Below are 18,969 nucleotides of genomic sequence, written 5' to 3'. Positions count from 1 at the left end.
TTCGTCTTCCCGGGTGTAATCCGTGAACAGGCTAGAAGGCCGAATGTAGATGTCCGAGACTGAAACTCAATAGGTTTGCTAGGATGGACCGGGAGTGGGAAACGACAGCGAGTGAGGTTGTGGGACATTGGATGGAAATAATGCGAGATGGGACTTATATGGATGAAAGGTATATTGATACAGGGACTTCTATGTAGCTCAGCGTGCCTGCCTCCATTCCTACCTACCCAGCTCAGTTGCTTGATTCCATCTACCGCGATCGATCTGTGGGAAGTAGTTACTCTGAGGGCAGACAATGGCGATGATGACGATGCAGGGGGCCGAAGTCAATGGCTATTAACACCTGGAGCCTGGTGTTCAAGCGCAATTCTCGCATGAGTAACACCAGGAGCATTACTCGTAAAGTCTACCATGGGCGCTTAAACTCTGCAAAGCATCGCCGTGAGATCACGTTGTAGTGTCGAGTCGGGATATAATTGGCGAAAAGAGGCTGCTTTATGGTTGCTCCAGCCGAGAGCCCCGTCCGGAGGTTCCATCCATCAACACCTTTTTCAAGTCAAGCAACAAAGACTGCGTCGGGTGCCTTCTCCCTTGTGCTCATACATGTGCCTGTTCGCCCGTCCTCCGGCTTCAACATCCCTAGGCGCTTCGCTTCGCTTCGTTTTGTCGTTATTTTATCAGCGCCTTTGTTCACAGTGCCTCCGTTCCGCCTGATCCACTCGGAGCCCGTCCGTAGCGTCCTCGGGCCAGTCCCCTTCTCGTCGGCCACTCAAACAGCACAGACGGTAGAAATACTCCACGGATTGCACCAGAAACACCCACTCTGGCGGCCAACAATGGACCACGGATTCTTCTGGATGGACTCGTTTGTCGCCCGACTGCTGCAAGGTTAGAAAATCTCTCTCTCCCTCACTCTTCCTCCGTCGTCTGTGGCCGTCCCGAAGCCCTCCTCCCTCTCTTCTGCTGCTGCCGCTGCGGCTTCTGACGCTCGCTTGCCGCCGACCCTACAGACAACGCAGCCCTGTTTTGGAACACGCCAAACAGCTCTCCGTTCGCAATCTCCATGTCCAGAGTCGTCTCGTCCCCCGACCGAGCTGCCGGGCATTCACCCAGGCCAATCCAGACTTCCCAGATTGATGGTGGTCTTGCCGGTCAGCGCATTCGCCCGACCACGCTGCTCTCTTCGCCACCCTCGCACTCCAATTCAAATCGCCGTCCCTCTCCGACCGCAACCTCCACCACTCAACATCATCACCACCACCACGACCACCACCTCGCCTCACCCCCAAGACGAGCCGCCGCCGCCTTTACAACCCCTCCGCAAAACGTCTCGACGCCGCCTCCAAGGCTACCGGGCTTGTCGTCGGCGCCCGTGGGGTTATGGCAGGGACAGCACTTTGAGCTGTGGTCAGACGCAGACCAACTGATTGATTTAGAGGATCCATTCTCCCCCTCGCACGTCGACGTCGAGGACCCTTACCTCGCTGCAATAATCAACACCGAATTTTCTTCTCCTTCAACATACCCTCCATTCACCGATCAAAATACGCGAAATAGCCAAAGCCAAAGCCAAGGCCAGAACCAGGGCCAGGGCGTGAATCAACCTCCAACATTACAGGCATCCGCGCTGCCTCAGCCGCTCACCTACACTGACACTGCTGCCGCCCCACGCGACCCCTCTACCACCTGTATCTCAGGCCCCGAGCGTTCCACAACACAACTCTCCTTCTCCTCAACCAACGCCGCCGCCGAATCTCAATCCACACTGCGCACCCTCGATTCTTTCGACGAACACGATTTCTTTGACAGCCCGGCGAGCTCCTTCTCCGACACCATGCCCCCGGCCCTCCGAAGGACGACAACGGCAGCCGCCGGTCGTGTTGCACCAGCTCACGCCAACAAGCGCCGGCGAACTTCTACAAACACAGCGCCCGCGAATCCAACGAGGACTACGCCGAGGCGGAAATCAAACGCCATGCCTAAAGACGTTGAGGAAGTCCTGGGACCGAAGCCTCCCCGGTCGCCCATCGATGTCGACCCGATATCAGACCTTCCGACGATCGACCTCACTGAGACTAATGATGTGCCTGAGGATCTCAAGAAGCCTGAGAAAGATGACCGCGTCAAGATTGCTGCCTTCCAGTGCGTCATCTGTATGGATGATGCTGCCAGCTTGACAGTTACCCATTGCGGTATGTGAATTTCCGGCGCCCTCGAGTTGCCACCCCTCAAACCCCCAATAACAATCACTAACGCTGTCCATTTCTAGGCCATCTCTACTGCGCTTCCTGTCTGCATCAATCTCTCCACGTCGATGCCACCAGAGGGAAATGTCCTATGTGTCGCCAAAAGATCGACATGAAGTCCCGTGACGCTTACAATAGCAAGACAAAGGGATTCTGGCCCCTGGAGCTGAAGCTTATGACAGCCACACGGAAGGGCAAACGCAAGGCCAACACACTGTCTTGATGTCCACAACATTACGGACACGCAAACGCACATCGGAAATGCTGCTCCATCTGGCTAATCGGGACTCTTTTATACCGACATTGGATGCAACCAACTCGCACTTGGCTCACCATCTCACTGGCACTCCCGGCATGCCCTCCCTGGGCGTCGGGCGGCCTTTTACCGCATCATCCCATCTGGCTGAGCATCACCTTTCTTGCTACGGAGCATGGGTTCACTTCGGGGCGTCATATTCAGATACCCAGCATTTACATGGATAAGGGGAAACACGGATTACTTTGATTTATCTGCACGCTAGCAAGGCTATTATGCCGACATGGATCGTGGGGCCGGCGTATGGAGTATTGGAGGAGCTATGTATATGCTCCCGGGGGATTACAGAGGGGACAACTTAGAAGTCCAAACCACTGTGAATAGGTTACTTTAGTCAATGGCATATTGACGTATAGACACAGATCCTTGATACGACTCACGCGACGTGTGTACGACGCAGCGACGACATATTGGCATATGTAAGTATCTGCATCTCTTTGAGGAGGCCAGGTATTAAGACGCGAAATATGCCTCTTCATCTAAGGTACCTGGCGCAGTAATTATCTCGACTCTACTAACTATACCCCACGATGCATCCATGTTTCATTCCTCCCTGCCAACGCCGCTTAAACTCTGCAAGCTATATCCTGTCTCGGGGACACATACACACAACCTGATACAGTGCTCGACTATATAACCTCCTCTTCCTTCTCTTTGGTCTAATGGAAGAGTCCATGGGTCGGCTGCTTAGGCTCGGGGATGACCTCGTTCTCAAACTGTAGTTGGTTAGCAAACACTTTTGTTTTGTCTGTGACGGGGAAACCCAATCTCACCTCAAGGAACCGAGTGGCCGCAATGATAACCATCAGACCCTCTGCCAACTCCTCAATCTTCGAGTCCAGACCATCGTCGGCATTACCGCTGCCGATGCCTGCACTGCGCTTGAGAGAGTGTGTCACGAGCATGCGATGCTCAGAGAGGAACCTGCGGCCCTGCACCACGTTGTGGCTGCCCCGACTCACGAGCGCGGCGCCGATAATGCGCACAACCTGGGCGAGAAGATCGTAGTGCTGCTCGAGGGCACGCGGGTTGGCCGTGTTGATCTGGAGCTCAGGGTCTGCCGTGAATAGACCCGAGAGCTCGAGTGCTCTGAAGAGGTTGGAGTGAAGAAGGTACTTCGCACCAGAACGAGTCTGCGATAGCTCCAACAGGAGCGCGAGGCGTGCGTTTTGATAATTCTCCTGCTCCGAGTTGTCTGAAAATGTGCATGTTAGTTCTGCCAACCTTGAGTAAGTGATAATATAAAGGGTGAACATACTGGAACCGAAGACCTCGTGCCACTCGTGCATGATGTTGCGTAGTGAATCGACCAGGATTCCAATAAAGTTTAGTCGGTTCAGAGTTTCGACGACATGATCCTCGTTCTCCTGACGACCCATACTGACCAAGGCGTTGAGGAGGATCAGGGCTGCTGTCTGGCACTGCGCTTCACCACCATAGGCATCATCACAGATGACGTTGATCAGCCGCTCGCCATACACCTGGATAGTCTTGATGGTCTTGGGGCGGTTGGACGTGAGAGCACCTTGGTCAGACATGCCCGCCAGGTAGCGGTAGCAGATGCCGTAGTAGACCGACCTGAGCTCTGGTGTGCCAGCCCATTTGCCAATGGCCTGAAGGCAAATCTGGAAAAGCTGGTAAAGCTTGTCACTCACTAGATTGCCAATTGCCGAGCCTTGCTTGTCCTCAGCGGGCGCCGAGAGGTCGAGCTTGAAGAGAAGAATCTTGGCGAGCCTTGCAAGCTCGAGGGCTTCAGCTGGTCGCTCGGACGCGAAGGCTTCAAGACTGGGGAGAATCGACTGGAGCGCTTGCAAGAAGAAGGATGTCTGAGCAGAGCCCTTGAAGTCATTCGATTCAATCATGACAAGCAACAGCTTCGTCCATGTCTTCAGGACCTTCAGGCTCTGAGTGGAAAGCTGTTTTTGCCGGTTGGAGGAGACAAGGTACTCAAGAATCATAGCCTCTTCTCGCTCGATAGCGGCAAGGTCCTGAGCAGCAACCAGCGCCCCTGACCCCTGAGCCTCGCCACGTTTTAGGAGCAGGATTTCCTTGACGCGATCGAGGTTGTAGATGGGGTTTGAGTCGGCATCATTCTCCAGGCATGCTGACAGATCAATATCCTTGTAGTACTGGAGAGGGGGTAGAGGAATCTCCCACGCGCCTTCTGGGAGCAGGAAATCGTAGAGGTCGAAGATGGTAGGTATTTGGATTGGGGCGTTGCCCTCCCCTATGATCTGGCCATTCAGAGCCTCAAAGATTCGCCTCTTGAGACTCGGCATGCGGCTCTGAGAGATGCTGCAAAGCTCCATAGCGATATACTCCAGACCCATCCTCCGGAGCGCCATGAAGTCGATCAGGGTCACTGCGCCTTCAGTCACTGGGAAGTGAACCACGGCAACATTCTCTCCCTCCCATGGTAGATCCGGATTGATGACAACCTCACGGAGAAGGAGGTGGAAGAGAATCTCGTTTTCGCGTAGTTCCTCGACCACAATAGGAGCAGATAGGGGCGAGCTCCAGAGGATGTGGAGAATGCGCATCACTCTGGACTTGATAGCGACGAGCCATTGTCGCATCCCCTGAGCATCGCCTGAGGGAGCTTCCAGGAGCAACCTCAGGAGAGTGTGAAACAAGGACGTTCTGGAAGCGAAAGAGCCCTTAGCATCAATCGACAGAGAGTCAATGCTGCACTTGAAGCCAAGTAGCAAGTGTGCAATTGTGGGCTTCCGGGGAGTCTCCTGAAGGCACTGGTAGAGGAAGTCGAGGATGTAAATTTTGGTGATGTACGCCGGCGAATCTGCCTCTCGGCCGGCCTCCAACGGGGTGATGAGTTCTGAGACGAAGGATCGAGAAATCGCCTCATGCTCACCGTTAGCTTCCAGAGCAACGATGGCCTTGTTGCGATGAGCCTGTCTGTTAGATCCTGACCAAATCGCGGTGATCTTGGATGAAGAAGACATCTTCTCGAGAAGCTTGAGGCATGCCAGTGTAAGCTCGGGGTGTCCGATGCCACAGTAGTTTCCTAAATCAACAACGAGATTCAGTCTAGTGACGAGACCATCTTCGAAGGAAGAGAAGGCAGCATTCGCTACGGGCGGTCGACGTTGGCTGGACTGGGCCTTGAGAATGGGTCGGACGAGCTCAAGGTAGGTGGCCTGTAGATCGAGAACCTTGGAGATAACCTCGACAGCACGCAAGATACCGAGAATCAAGGGTGAGTCAGGAGCGGCATTTCCCACATCAACAGGCTCCTGATGTATCGTGTTGAAAAGTGCCGTCATCACTTTGTCGTTGAACATCCACTCCATCACCCTCGCAAACGGATGCATGCGTACATATGTTGCCAGATCGGTAGTCGAGATGACTGCATCGACGTTAATATTTGTTTCGTTGGCCATGATGATCAAGTCCTCGTTGAATGTGGTCAGGCAGATGAGGATGAAGTCGAGGCAACTAAGACGGAGAACCCGAGTTTGATTCGCGTCCTGAAGATCATTGGATTTCGTGGCCAACACAAGGCCCATGACAAAGTCGACATAAACCTCAATACCGGGCATGCGGAATGCAGAACCAAGGTTTTCTGGGAAGGGGAGCCCGTCATTCAAGGGGCTGCTGTCAATGGCCGGACAGACCAAAGAGAGCAATAATTGAATGAAGGATTCCGGATCCTCGAATCCATTGCTAATTTCATCAAAGATCCGATCCATGGACACAGTCGGCGATTGCTGGGCCTGACGATGAGGTCCTGTTGCATGAGAAGCGTAACCCCCTGTGATCCATGTATCCAGACAGCTCCACATCACATGGCCTTCCTGGAGCGACTTGCGTGCCATCAATGCTCGTAGAGCCATAAAGGTGCAGCCGCGCAGTCGGGGAGGAATCGGGCTGCTTGCGAGCTCGTAGAGGGTCTCTACGAGGTTGTAATTAGGGTTGTGAAGGAGGAAGTGCCGTGTCGTTTCACTTTCGCTGGCTAGCTTCGACATTAAACGAAGGTAACACTCAAGCATCATGGCTGATTCGGGTTCTGTCTCCGCCTGATCGCTGCTGAGCTTGTCGTTTCGATATCGTATCGTCTGAGTTGGAGTTGGTTTTTGTCTGATCTTGGCGGAGAAGAAGTCGAGTTCCCTAAAAATCTGCGCCCAGGTCAGAGACTGCGATTTCCGCATCTTTCCTGATGAATGATGGCCTTCATCGACTAGAAACTCATGCGCAGCGGATGCACATTCTTCGTTTTCTGAAATGGCCTGAAGCATCTCACAGAACGCGGTCACCAGAGGCGTGGAGGCTCTTCGGGAAGCCCAGTGCATGAATCCGGCCAGGTTACTATCCGGGTCAGACCAGAAGTTCATAGCAGCCTCTGGGCGGCCTTCATATGAGTAGGCAATGACGAGCAAGAATCGTTCCAGGTCTAGATCTTGCTCGTGCGTCTGGCTCGACTGGCGCTGTTCATCTTCCTCCACGCGAAGCTTTCGGAGCACATCAGGAAGGTTAGAGATAAATGCGTCAACGAACACCTCGAGCTGAAGCATGAGCGTTGCCTGAAAGAACTCTGAAAATGGAATGGCATCGGGTGCTAAGGCGGGAGACTTTCGCTGCAGCCACTTGCGCATGCCTGCTCTGACGGGGTCATGCCAATCTGGAGACTTGACATCCGCAGCGATGGAGAGTAGAAAATCGAAGGACCCATCCTTGAGAGCCTCTAGGAATAGCTTTGATCGCTGACGGTCCTCTGTTGAAGTGTTAGCCATGCACAAAGAGCTGACAGGGATACTAACCCTCGTCCAAGTCAGTATTGGGAGGAATCGCAGCCTCCGGAGGATCATCAACATAGAAGCCACTGTACTCCGCAAGCCACCAAGAGCGGAAAGCTGCATGTAGCTGCGATAGTGGCCATGGTGTATCGTCGGCGGGAAAGAGCTTGCCGTGAAGCTCGCGAGCCTTGATCAAGTCATATCCTCCTTCAGCAGATCCAAAAACTGAGATGTACGCTCCAATTGACGGAATAAGATGAACCAGCAGAGCATCATACTTGTCCATCCTCTTAAGAGCTGCCACAAAATCAAGAAAATCTGCTGTTGACCCCTGCCTCATCTCGACGCTTCGGCAGAGGATGACACCCACGAGCTCGTGTTGTTGAATCAGACTGACTCGGGAGAACTCGATTGTCTCCATCTGTTCAGACATGCCATTCGTTGATTGTCCAAGTGTTTGGGCGGCGGCGATCTTGTCCCCAATCTTCTGAAGCCATGCCTTGATCTCCCTCATGGACGCCATGCACCTGGGCACAATTCGCTTTGAGGCATCGGCGCCCATACTGGGCTGGAGTAGTCGTTGGGCCACGTAGAGCTTCACACTCTCGAGCGCTTCGGGATCGGCCATGTCTTCATCGAGGCCGTCTATCTCGAGGAGCAGCCGCACAATATCTAGAACATACTTGCGCTGCTGGTGAAATCGGATGATGGCGCATTCGAGGAGGGATCGGCCCAACGTGGAAGGGTCTTCTTGCGATTCGAGGACACATCGCGTAGCCTCGAGTTCGTCAAGCTCGACTTCGTCGGATAGGGTGAGGACATCTTGCTGGAAACCATCGTTTATCGAGTACTCGTCTCCGTCAATGACAACCTTGCCTGGATGACTGTCAGTTAGAATCAACTTTCTCTTTGCGCCAGTTGAACTCCTTACCAGACGTGACTGCATTTCGGTTCTTTTCGTTCCTTGCCGGCTTATCCCAGAGCTTGCCTAGCTCCGTCTCGAAAACCTGGACGAGGAATTCGTTGTTGAGAGCCTCGGCGCCTTCGACGCGACCTTCGCGTAATGATAGAAGCCCTTGGTGGAAAGCTTGCAGGGCATCTAAAGCGGTGATCTCGGCCATGATGGTGGTTCAGGACTATCGCATGTTGAGAATAGACCCAACAGCAAGCGGTCGATGCAAGCTGCGCAGATTGCACCGTGGTGCGTTCGGTTGGCGAGTTCTGGATCTTTTTTTTTGTAGATGCTTGGGCGGTTGCTAGCGGTCGGTGTTTTGAGATTCTGCACCCGACCCAAGAAAGGTACAGCACCTGGTAGCCTTGTTGCCTTCAAGTTGGGAGCTCCCTGAGCTTTCATTGGCTAAACCACGGGCAAAAATCAACACTCCCCCGGAAACACCACTAAGAAACGTGTACGTACCCACTATAATAAAGCTGGGCTCTGAGGGCGGTGAGAGTTCTGCCGGGCAGCCTTGCTTCGCGCTGGAGCTTCCTGTCAGCTCAGGATGGAAGGAAGGAAGCTGTGCCAGGCAACAAACAACGAGGAGGCTTGGACAAAGAGTGACACTCGCCTTGATAATATCAGCGACTCAATACAACCAGAGGCCTTGGTTCTCTAAATAATTCGCGTCTGCGCTTCGGAATTCGCGTTTTTGTTGATCCTTCATTCACTTCTAGCACGGCCATTTCACGCGGCTTGTAGCAGGCAGTCCTCGGCTTTATTCTGTCCAGGCTGCTGTTAAAAGCATTCAACTCTGCATGGTCTTCTTCCCCAACGACTCGATGTTCGCCCAGACCATCTTCAATGAAGAGGCTTAGATCATTCTTTGATGACCTATCGCCTCTTCGTAGTCACCATGTCGTCTAAATCTGTGATGAACCTAGCGCGTGCGTAACCTTCGTAACCTTGAGCTTGTGTTGTTACTGACAGGCCATCTAGGGGATGTGAAGTCAGCCTCACTCAAAGAACGAGAAAAGGCTGTTGATGGTAGGAGACAACACAACCATCTGTCATTGATTCATCATTTCATGGGCTCACGGGTGTACTACTTCAGAACTGGCTAGTCTTCTCAACCCGCGAAATCGATCTGCGAACCTGTGAGTGAGAACCACTCTCATCCACACTGTCTGCTAACAGCTTGTGAGTTCCGACCTTGGCGACAAAGGCTACCATGAGATCTTCGAATCCATCTTCAGCTTTGTGATGCGCGAGAAGCCCAACCTGCGTAATAAGTCAAAGTCCCAAGCCACGTCGAATGCTGCAGCATCCCGTCTCTCGAAATGTGCCGCCGCTGTGCGGATGGCAGCAGGACGCGGTGTCTCTAAGCTCGGACGGAAGACATTGCTTGCAGTCGTGGACCACATCACGCAAACTCTAGGACAGAAAGACGACTTCGTGCCTCCGTTACTTCAGGACTACATCAAGGCGTTGACCGAGGTGCTCTCAAGACCGGCCCATGTAGAGATGCTCGCTCGCAAGGGTGGTGAGAAGTGGGATGAGTGCGTTGACTTTCTTCTCGACGTTGCTCAGTTCATGCTCCCTGATGAAGAAGCTACCGCTCTGACGTTGGCTCGGGGTTCCCCAGCTCCAGGGTCGGGGTACGGCCGGTCTACTGGACGTTCGACTCCATCGACTCAGAGCCAAAGAAGAGTCGCTCCCGGAGAAGGCGGTCCTTTGAAAGATGTACTGGAAGGGCTGTATCATCTGGTCACCGCCGGCAACGCGCCCTTGTTGCGACGATATACGGACATCACCGAGGTGGTGATGAAAGTCTTGAGCTTGAAGCAGCTCAGCCTTGGCTCTTTGCAGACCCTGGCATTTGCCATCATCAATGTGATTTTCTCAGAAACCCATGCCGACGACCTAACACATTCGTGCTCAGTGGTGCAAAGTCTCCTGCCCCTGATGAGCTACTGGTGGCGATCTGAAAAAGTTTCGCAAGACGAAGTCATCAGGGCGTTGAGAATTGAGATCTCTAGGAGTATCTTCCTCATGCACCTGCACATCGAGCATCTGGTCATCAACTCATCAGCTGAAGGCATCCGCCTGGATGTCGAAGACTTGGTCGAGAATCTTTGGAGTGAGTACTCCAAGCGCAGTGAAGCCTTTCGGTTACAACTCAGCGATATCACCTTCTCTACGTCCTCTCTTTCGAAACATGGACTTCAACTAGATGTCTTTGGACTGCGCCCCCACAATGTGTATGGAGAAGGCCACTGGGCGGTTGTGCAGAATCTGGCATTCCTTGAACGTATCATGGTACTTTCCAACGAGAGGCATCAAGAAGCAGCCCCGGAACATGACGAACAGCGGCGGAAGAGGCGCCGTATCCGCCTCGACATGAGTCGTATCAGACTCAAGTTGAAGCTTACGGATGTAGCGGTCCGACGCACAGCCCTACAACTGGTCCCGTTTCTTCTTGCAAGTAATTCGCTAAGCCGTGACGAGTTGCTTGATTTGTTGCCAGACTTGGTAGCTTTGGCGAGTGACAAAAACCCCGTAACGGCATCTTGGGCTCTCGTCGCCTCAGCCAGGTAAGCACAACTCCCGGCATAGACCGATAGACGACTTACCGTTTCAGTTGTATATCCTATTGCGAGGATTGCCACGACCAAACAGACGTTTGGAGACAGCTATGGCATCTAGCTACAAGGTCTATCAGTCTACCAGGCACAAGCCGGGCGGCCTGTGTTTTGTTGCATGCCATTCTCGAGGCAGATGTTTTGCCATATCACACCGTCTCTCAGGATGTCAATGGCATTGTCACAACTGCCGACGTCAGCGGCCCCAGTGTCTTGTGCGATGCGTCCATCAGCCTGATGTTTCATGTACTTCATCTTCGGAATGCTAGGATCCCAAGTGCCAGCCAAAGCACTTGCCATCACATCATCCGTTGGATATTTCTCCGATGGAACCCAAGTAAGCCCCTTAGCTTCGTATAAGGTAGACTTCCTAACAGGCCAACAGACGAATCCACATTCGCCTCCTATCACTCTCTACATGTTCAGCCTATAGAGCTTGTGAACCTGGTTCGGGCTTGCTGCGGGACTTCAGAGTTGAAGCTGGTCACTCAGACGGTCACCTCAGGAGGCCCTCTGAGTGAAACATGGAACTCGTTGGGCGAGATTGAATCATTCAGTCGATACATACTCCTCCTGAAGGACACACCAGAAAAGTCTAAGACTGCTGGCCGTTGTACCTATTTTCAGACGACGAACCCTCCACCGCTGGCCGATGCCAACACTCGTTACGCTTCTAGGAAGCTAACACTGGAGCTTTTCTATCCCAAGCTCGGCGAACTGACCGAACTTTGCACAGCTTGGACCAAGAGAATGAATGAAGGTGGCGTGCAGATTTCGATCGATCGCTTTCAGAGCCTCCTCTCAGCCTGCTTGACGGGAACACTGTTGCTTTCGCAGATCAGCGACCTCAACTCAACCCAGTCCTCATCTGTGGAGTCTACTCTGATGGAAATTCTAGAGAAAGGACTGGAAGCTGCTTTGACATCTGTTGAACCCATGGCGTTCGTCGATTCTATCCTGCGCGCAGTGAGGCCCATGATGCCCGATCTGACCACAGCGAATCTCAACCAAATGCAGGGGAACAACGCAGGTCTCTCGCGTTTGTTAGCAAAGGTTTGGTCCGTGATCGAGGACCGAACGACCCAGCAAAGTTCCGGGAACGATGTCGACTTGATGGATATTGACGATGAGTTTGAGTCGCAGAGTAGCAGAGCGAGCTCTATTTTGACACCAGCAGCAATTCCACGGTTCAACATCCAACTGCGGATGGATGCCCGGGCATTTTATACGGAAACAAAAGCTCGGTTCCAGTTTCTGTCCATTCTCAACGACGATATTGGCCAAATCGGCCTCGTCCCGGATGTCTTCGTTGAGCATCTAATCAACATGCCAGATGATGAGCTTCTGCTGTGTCAAAACTTGTTGTTTGAGCTTTTCAACTCTGACCTTATCATTACCCCAGACAATGCCCTAACGGTGATCGAAAGACTGGGAGAGTATGTCAGTGATAGGGACTACCAGTATGCCGAGGTTGCCTTGAGTACTTGCATCGGGGTTATTGATGGTCTTCATTCCATTTGGCTGAACGATACACGTCAGCTCTCGGACAGAGTTGGTGACCTTTACTATCACCTCATCAAAGTGTGCCTTCCATCAAACATGCTCTCGCCCAGAACCCAGATATCGATGGTTCGATTGCTCTTCACCCTTCTACGGACCAACTCGGACTATGGCAAGGATCAAGGCCTGGACTCCTCCCGAACCTGTCTTCTCTACATCCTCAAGAACGGCCCCATGTCTGTCAAATATGCTATTTCCGAAAAGATCGCAGACGTTTTCGATCTCTTCATTCTCAAACTCCACGACGAAATCTTCGTGGACGTTTTGGACAACCTGCCTACCGACCCTGCCGATACTACGGGCATTGCCTTTCGACTATTAGTGTTGTCAAACCTCGCCTGTCGATGGTCTACTTTGCTTCGGAGATGTACCTACCACATCTTTGAAACCCCGGGGAAGATACCAAGCTCCACGGAGTATGCGACCCGTTGCTTGCTCAATGTCTCTCGAACCCTGGAATTGGAATCTCCCAAGGTCTTGTTTCGGCTGTTTTCTCGTCAGTTGCTGTATACTTGGCTGGAGTGTGATCCTATCGAGGACATTCCATTCTCCATATTTGGGTTCTCAACCTTGGGTGACCTTCTCAAGTCCGCCCAAGCTGAAGCAATTGGCTTGACCGTCATGCGTGGGCAAGAAGAGGCGTCTGCAGAAGTTGCTCGCTTACTGGGAACCTCCGAGAGCGACCTTATCCGTGAAAACTTTGCGACCGCTATGGCCTACAGCATGATATTCGGCGACTCCAATGGAGGCGACGACAAGGAGAGGGGCGAAGCTCATATCAAGAAGGTCCTTGGCCGCCAACTATATCTTGAAGCGATGTACCTTGACTTTCTCGGTGTTGGAGCCCTCTTCTTCGACCTCATTGATCAAGAGAACTCCATGGAGAAGGTCTTTGCGAGATTCAAGCTTGACTATGCTGGAGAAATCATGAGTGCTATCAAGGCCATCTCTCACTCTCCTGCCGAGTTACCAGCCAACCAACAACCAATGTTCAAGGCAAAGTATCTCATCAACGAGCTTCACAGGCTCTGCCAGGGCAGCGAGTTTCAGTTCCATGATCTTTGGTCGCCTCCTGTGGTGGTTTTCATCGCTCGCACGCTCCTCAACACGGTGCATTCTGCTCTGGGGCCCCTTCATGCCTGTTCTGTCCTCCGAAAAGTCAGGATTTTGATCTGTTTAGCTGGCCCGGTTGCGCTGGAATCGTACCCTTTGGAGATGTTGCTCAACGCGACCCGTGAGTTTATCGTGGATTCAGAATGTGCGGACGATGCCTTGGGGATCAGCCAGTATCTCCTTGCCGAAGGCGCAAAGCATCTCAGTACAAACCCTTCGTTCCTTGCTGGTTATGCATTATCGACCCTGGCTTCCCTTCGCGTCTTTTTGGAATCGAGCCAGTCCAGTACGACACAGGAGAGTCAGTTCAAAGCCACCATGAGCAAGGCTGAGAAGTTCCATGGGTGGTTTAGCAAGTACCTGGAAGAATACGACTCTCCGATGTTTAAGAATCTCGAACAGCGCGAGGCTTTCAAGTCAATCACACAATCTGCCGCCCGTATCCGGTCTTCAGGCAATGCGGAACGAGACACTGCAGAGAGCAAGCTGCTGCTCGACATCTTGGATGATGGTGGCTCAGAATACCAACTTCTCAATGATACTTCACGTCAGCTCGCTCTTGGCCTTCTCTGCGGCGACTTTAGTATCCCCCTGTCGAGCAGGGACGACATCATCGAATCTGACCAGGATGCGCTCAAGCATGCCGCGGCTGTGTGGAAGAGCTGTGATACGCAAAACCTGAGCGATGAGTATCTGGCATGGGCAGGGCGAGTAGTTGGCCGATCCTTCTCGGCATCAGGCGGGATTCCTACGGACATCCTCCGAGAGTCACATCTTGCTCGTTACCAAAAGATTGCTCCGGATTCTAATGGCTCAGAAATTGGGATCCTTCGTCTTCTTCAGGACCTGACTTCAAGCACAGACTCTGTGACAGCAGGGTTGGCTGAGGCAGCGCTACGAACAGCCGTTTCCGATTCTACCATGACTGGCGACGACACACTGATTGTGGCTTGTCAACAAGGCCTCTCGGAGTCTCTTCTACAGACATCCCAATTGGGTCCATACCGGTCTCCCCCGTCTGATAAAAGAGCTGGAACTCCTACATCGTCGATAGATGAGCAAGCTGTGTGGGCGGAGGATATTACGTCAAAGAACTGGCTGCCGAACCTGAGCGCCTACATGGCCAAGTCTGTTGATGAATCCATCATGCTCAAGATTCTGCCCCCTATTCTTGCCAAAGTTGAGCACTTTGCTGAAAGCGCATTCCCGTTTGTTGTTCATCTTGTCCTCTCCTCTCGGATCTACCAGCAGACATCTCTCAAGCGTCAGCTATCTTCTTCTATCAAGGAGTGGCTTCAGTGCACAGCGCATGCAGCCAAGGACAACTTGAAGTTGCTCATCAACACCCTCCTATACCTCAGGACCCAGGAATACCCAAGAGAATCATCAATCGCTGATCGATCACATTGGCTCAATATCGACTATGCCCTTGCTTCTGCGTCGGCAGCGCGATGTGGAATGCACAAGACGGCCTTGCTCTTTGCTGAGCTCGTCTCATCCGAAACCACACGATCCTCTCGTCGATCTTCCGCGGCGGCAGCGAAAGAAACCGACATGAGCGAGACTCTACTCACAATTTTTGAAAACATTGATGATCCCGATGCTTACTATGGACTGCCAGAGGAGGCCAGCCTCTCAAAGGTTCTCGCTCGCGTGGAGTATGAAAATGATGGGCCCAAGAGTCTAGCATTCAGAGGTGCCCAATATGACAGCAACATTCGTCTCGGCAATCCTATTGCACAGTCCGATGGACAAGCTTTGGTGAAGGCTTTGAGTACGCTTGGCTTGTCTGGACTCTCAAACTCCCTACTTCAAGTACAGCAGAATCTAGAATCATCCCCAGCTTCTCTTGAGAGTACCTTTAGCACAGCAAGAAAGTTGGAAATCTGGAATCTGCCTGCCCCAACGAGCAACCACCATGCAGTCACTGTTTACAAAGCCTACCAGAGCATACATCAGGCGACAGACATCGGGGTTGTTCGAGCGGCCGTACATGATGGCTTCACCCGCACCATGAGCAGCTTGATTGCGCATGGTCTTAATGCCACAGCCTTGAGGAAACGACTGGGAGCGCTAGCTTCACTGACGGAGCTGGATGACGTCCTCGGCGTATCTGATACCACGGAAATGGAGAGCATTCTCAGTAAATTCAAGAGCCGGAGTGATTGGATGCGAAGCGGACTGTAAGCAACCTGCCAAGTTTGGAGACAAAAATGCTAACTCTTCCCAGTTATGACAGCGTCAGTCAGATCCTGTCTTGTCGAGGAACTACCATGAGCATGGTCAGCCAGCAGAACGCCCTTCGAAGCAACTTGAAGCTTTCTGCGGCTGCAGCAAGACAAATGGAGGTGGAATCTATGATCACGGCATCTGGCGTCTATCGGTATCATCAGGCGACTCAGGAGAGCCTAAACTTATCTACCAGCCTCACCAACCTCATTGCACCTTGTGCTTCGCTGGATCTCCACGTGGATGCCGCAATCAATATTGAAGCCGCCAACTCGCTCTGGGACTACGGGGAGATGAGCACCTCTATTCGCATGCTTCAGAGGATTGAAAGGGACTCTTCTCTCCAGAAACAGACCATCCCAGTCAGCCGCTCTGACTTGCTTTCAAAAATTGGATTCCAGGTCTCTGTTGCTCGTCTCGAGAAGCCGCACGACATTCAAAAGAAGTACCTAGAACCGGCCTTGAATGAACTCAAGGGCAAAGGTCAAGGACGGGAGGCTGGCATGGTTTACCACCAGTTTGCTATGTTCTGTGATCAGCAGCTCCAGGATCCTGACGGGTTGGAAGACCTGACAAGGCTTCAGGGGCTGAAGAAGGCCAAGAGCGACGAAGTGTCGGAACTCAAGTTGCTGATCTCCACTACGAGGGACTCTCAGTTGAAGAACCGATACTCGCATGTGCTGAACAAGGAAAAGCAGTGGCTAGACCTTGATGAGCAAGAGCTGCGACGAGTCGAGCACACTCGTAGCGAGTTTGTGCGTCTGAGTCTTGAGAACTACCTCTTGTCTCTCATCGCTTCCGACGAACACAATAACGATGCGCTGCGTTTCACAGCCCTTTGGCTCGAGCGATCAGAAGAGGAGATGACCAACAAAGCAGTCATGAAGTCTGTCTATGACGTGCCAACCAGAAAGTTTGCAGGTCTCACCAACCAGCTGACATCCCGACTCCAAGATAATGACACTGCCTTCCAAAAGATCCTCCTGGAGTTGGTTTACAAGATTTGCGTGGACCATCCCTACCACGGCATGTACCAGATTTGGTCAGGAACCAAGGCAAAGGCCCAGCAGAAGGACGAAGTTGCAGTCAAACGTGTCAGGGCTACAGATCGGGTGGCCAAGCGACTCGCCGAGACGCAGTCCGTGGCTAATATCTGGCTCTCCATCGACAAGACGAGCAAATACTACCATGCCCTGGCCATGGATCGAAACCCAAACAAGTACAAGTCGGGTGCTAAGATAGCACTGAGAGACTCAACTCCAGGTCACAACCTTGTCAACTGCTTGGCTAAGTACCGCATCCCTTCTCCAACCATGCACATTGAGCTTTCTGCAACCAAGGACTACACAAAGGTGCCCATCATCTCCAAGCTGGAGCCGACCATGACGATCGCCTCGGGCGTCAGTGCACCCAAGATCATTACGGCACTTGGGAGTGATGGTGTGCGGTACAAGCAGCTTGTCAAGGGTGGACACGACGACCTACGCCAAGATGCAATCATGGAACAGGTCTTTTCGGCTGTATCGTCTCTCCTGAAGCTTCATAGGACAACTCAGCAACGCAATCTGGGTATCAGGACGTACAAGGTGCTCCCGCTCACGGCATCTTCTGGCCTGATCGAGTTTGTCCCCAACACAGTACCACTTCACGAATTCCTCATGCCCGCGCACGAAAGGTACTATCCTAGGGACCTGAAGGGCTCTCAATGCCGTAAGGAAATCTTTGGAGTCCAGAGCCGGACAGTCGAGACTCGCATCAACACGTATCGCAAGGTTACGGAAAAGTTCCACCCGGTCATGAGGTACTTCTTCATGGAGCACTTTATGGACCCCGATGAGTGGTTTGTGAAGCGGCTGGCATACACAAGGAGCACAGCGGCCATATCTATGCTTGGTCACGTCCTTGGTCTTGGTGACCGACACGGTCACAACATTCTCCTGGATCACAAGACTGGAGAGGTTGTCCACATCGATCTGGGTGTGGCTTTCGAGGCTGGCCGTATCCTACCCGTACCAGAACTGGTCCCTTTCAGGTTGACAAGAGATATCGTGGACGGAATGGGCATCACTAAGACAGAAGGCGTCTTCCGAAGATGTTGCGAGTATACTCTTGACGCCCTGCGAGAAGAGCAATACTCCATCATGACTATTCTCGACGTGTTGCGCTACGATCCCCTCTACACTTGGTCCATCTCCCCACTACGACTCGCGAAGCTACAAAAGGCAAGGCACAACGACGACAGCGTCATGGACGACGAGCAAAGCGAAACAGAAACGAAGAAGGGCAAGAAGACGACGGGAGGCCATGTCAACGAGCCATCCGAGGCAGACCGTGCCCTAGAGATTGTGAGGAAGAAGCTCTCCAAGACCCTGAGCGTGACGGCCACGGTCAACGATTTGATCAACCAAGCGACGGATGAGCGCAACTTGGCAGTTTTGTATTCTGGTGAGTTTTTTGCAGAGTATACCTACCTAAGTAAAGTGGAACTAAGCTAACATGACCTCAGGATGGGCGGCATATGCTTGAGTCTTGGGGGAAACTGCAAGAGAATGGCCGGGGGCGACATGGACTTGGATGGATAGGTACCTAGGCGCAGGTGAAGAGCCCGATAATGAGACCCGTGGACGCCAAAACGTCAAGAGGGTTGGTGACTCTAGTATAATAATTAGCTAAGGATATACCAAAATAAAGGCAAAGTTTTAGAGTTTCTTTTATTAATTTTGTTATACTTTCTATAATCTTTAGATGAGGATGAACTAAAGAATTGTTTGACGGTCGTCTCACAACCCAAGCCTATATCATTGGAACCGGGTTGTTTCTTCAGGTTGACCTTTGTGATGGCGCCGCGTTCGGAGTTAGGCGTGGTTAAGCTCTGTAGCTCCAGGACAAACAAGGGCGGTCCACTATCTTATCGCACCTAACAGCGCGGAGTGACATGAGGTAATCAATCGCCCAGCTCTAGCTTCTCTCATTCAGACTCGATCGAAGCGTCAACATCCTCATTTATCAACGTCATATCTTGTACTTTTCATCGACAGAATAAAGCGAATGATCGTCATTAACTGCCCTTGCACCGTGTCTGCTTTCACAAGCCCCAGCTACCGCAATTCACCGAAACCGCGCCGGACAGCCCGAGCATCCGAGGCCTGAGTGACAGCTCCATCACAGTTGTTCC

General features: G+C 52.4%; 3 protein-coding genes across 3 annotated transcripts; 2 read left to right on the top strand and 1 right to left on the bottom strand.

The window, feature by feature from the left end:
* Positions 1 to 1,063: 1,063 nt before the first annotated feature.
* On the top strand, positions 1,064 to 2,916 carry NECHADRAFT_101299 (uncharacterized protein; the record flags this gene model as incomplete). The annotated part of the gene is made up of 2 exons (XM_003048915.1): positions 1,064 to 2,192; positions 2,270 to 2,916. The coding sequence occupies 2 exons, from the start codon at positions 1,064 to 1,066 to the stop codon at positions 2,467 to 2,469; spliced, it is 1,329 nt and encodes a 442-aa protein (XP_003048961.1). The 3' UTR covers positions 2,470 to 2,916.
* Positions 2,917 to 3,221: 305 nt separating this feature from the next.
* On the bottom strand, positions 3,222 to 8,434 carry NECHADRAFT_46470 (uncharacterized protein; the record flags this gene model as incomplete). Its single annotated transcript, XM_003048717.1, has 6 exons — positions 3,222 to 3,278; positions 3,336 to 3,757; positions 3,821 to 7,291; positions 7,338 to 7,854; positions 7,915 to 8,189; positions 8,245 to 8,434. 6 exons carry the CDS (start codon positions 8,432 to 8,434, stop codon positions 3,222 to 3,224), a joined length of 4,932 nt encoding a protein of 1,643 aa, XP_003048763.1.
* Positions 8,435 to 9,166: 732 nt separating this feature from the next.
* NECHADRAFT_95538 (uncharacterized protein) lies at positions 9,167 to 18,320 on the top strand (the record flags this gene model as incomplete). Its single annotated transcript, XM_003048914.1, has 9 exons — positions 9,167 to 9,197; positions 9,250 to 9,373; positions 9,456 to 10,844; positions 11,093 to 11,229; positions 11,278 to 14,692; positions 14,765 to 14,780; positions 14,814 to 15,748; positions 15,796 to 18,239; positions 18,301 to 18,320. 9 exons carry the CDS (start codon positions 9,167 to 9,169, stop codon positions 18,318 to 18,320), a joined length of 8,511 nt encoding a protein of 2,836 aa, XP_003048960.1.
* Positions 18,321 to 18,969: the final 649 nt, after the last annotated feature.

Source organism: Fusarium vanettenii (genome assembly GCF_000151355.1).
Source record: "Fusarium vanettenii 77-13-4 chromosome 8 genomic scaffold NECHAsca_10_chr8_2_0, whole genome shotgun sequence".
In the NCBI taxonomy this organism is placed as follows: Eukaryota; Fungi; Ascomycota; class Sordariomycetes; order Hypocreales; family Nectriaceae; genus Fusarium; species Fusarium vanettenii.
This window is presented reverse-complemented; position numbering and strand designations above follow the sequence as displayed.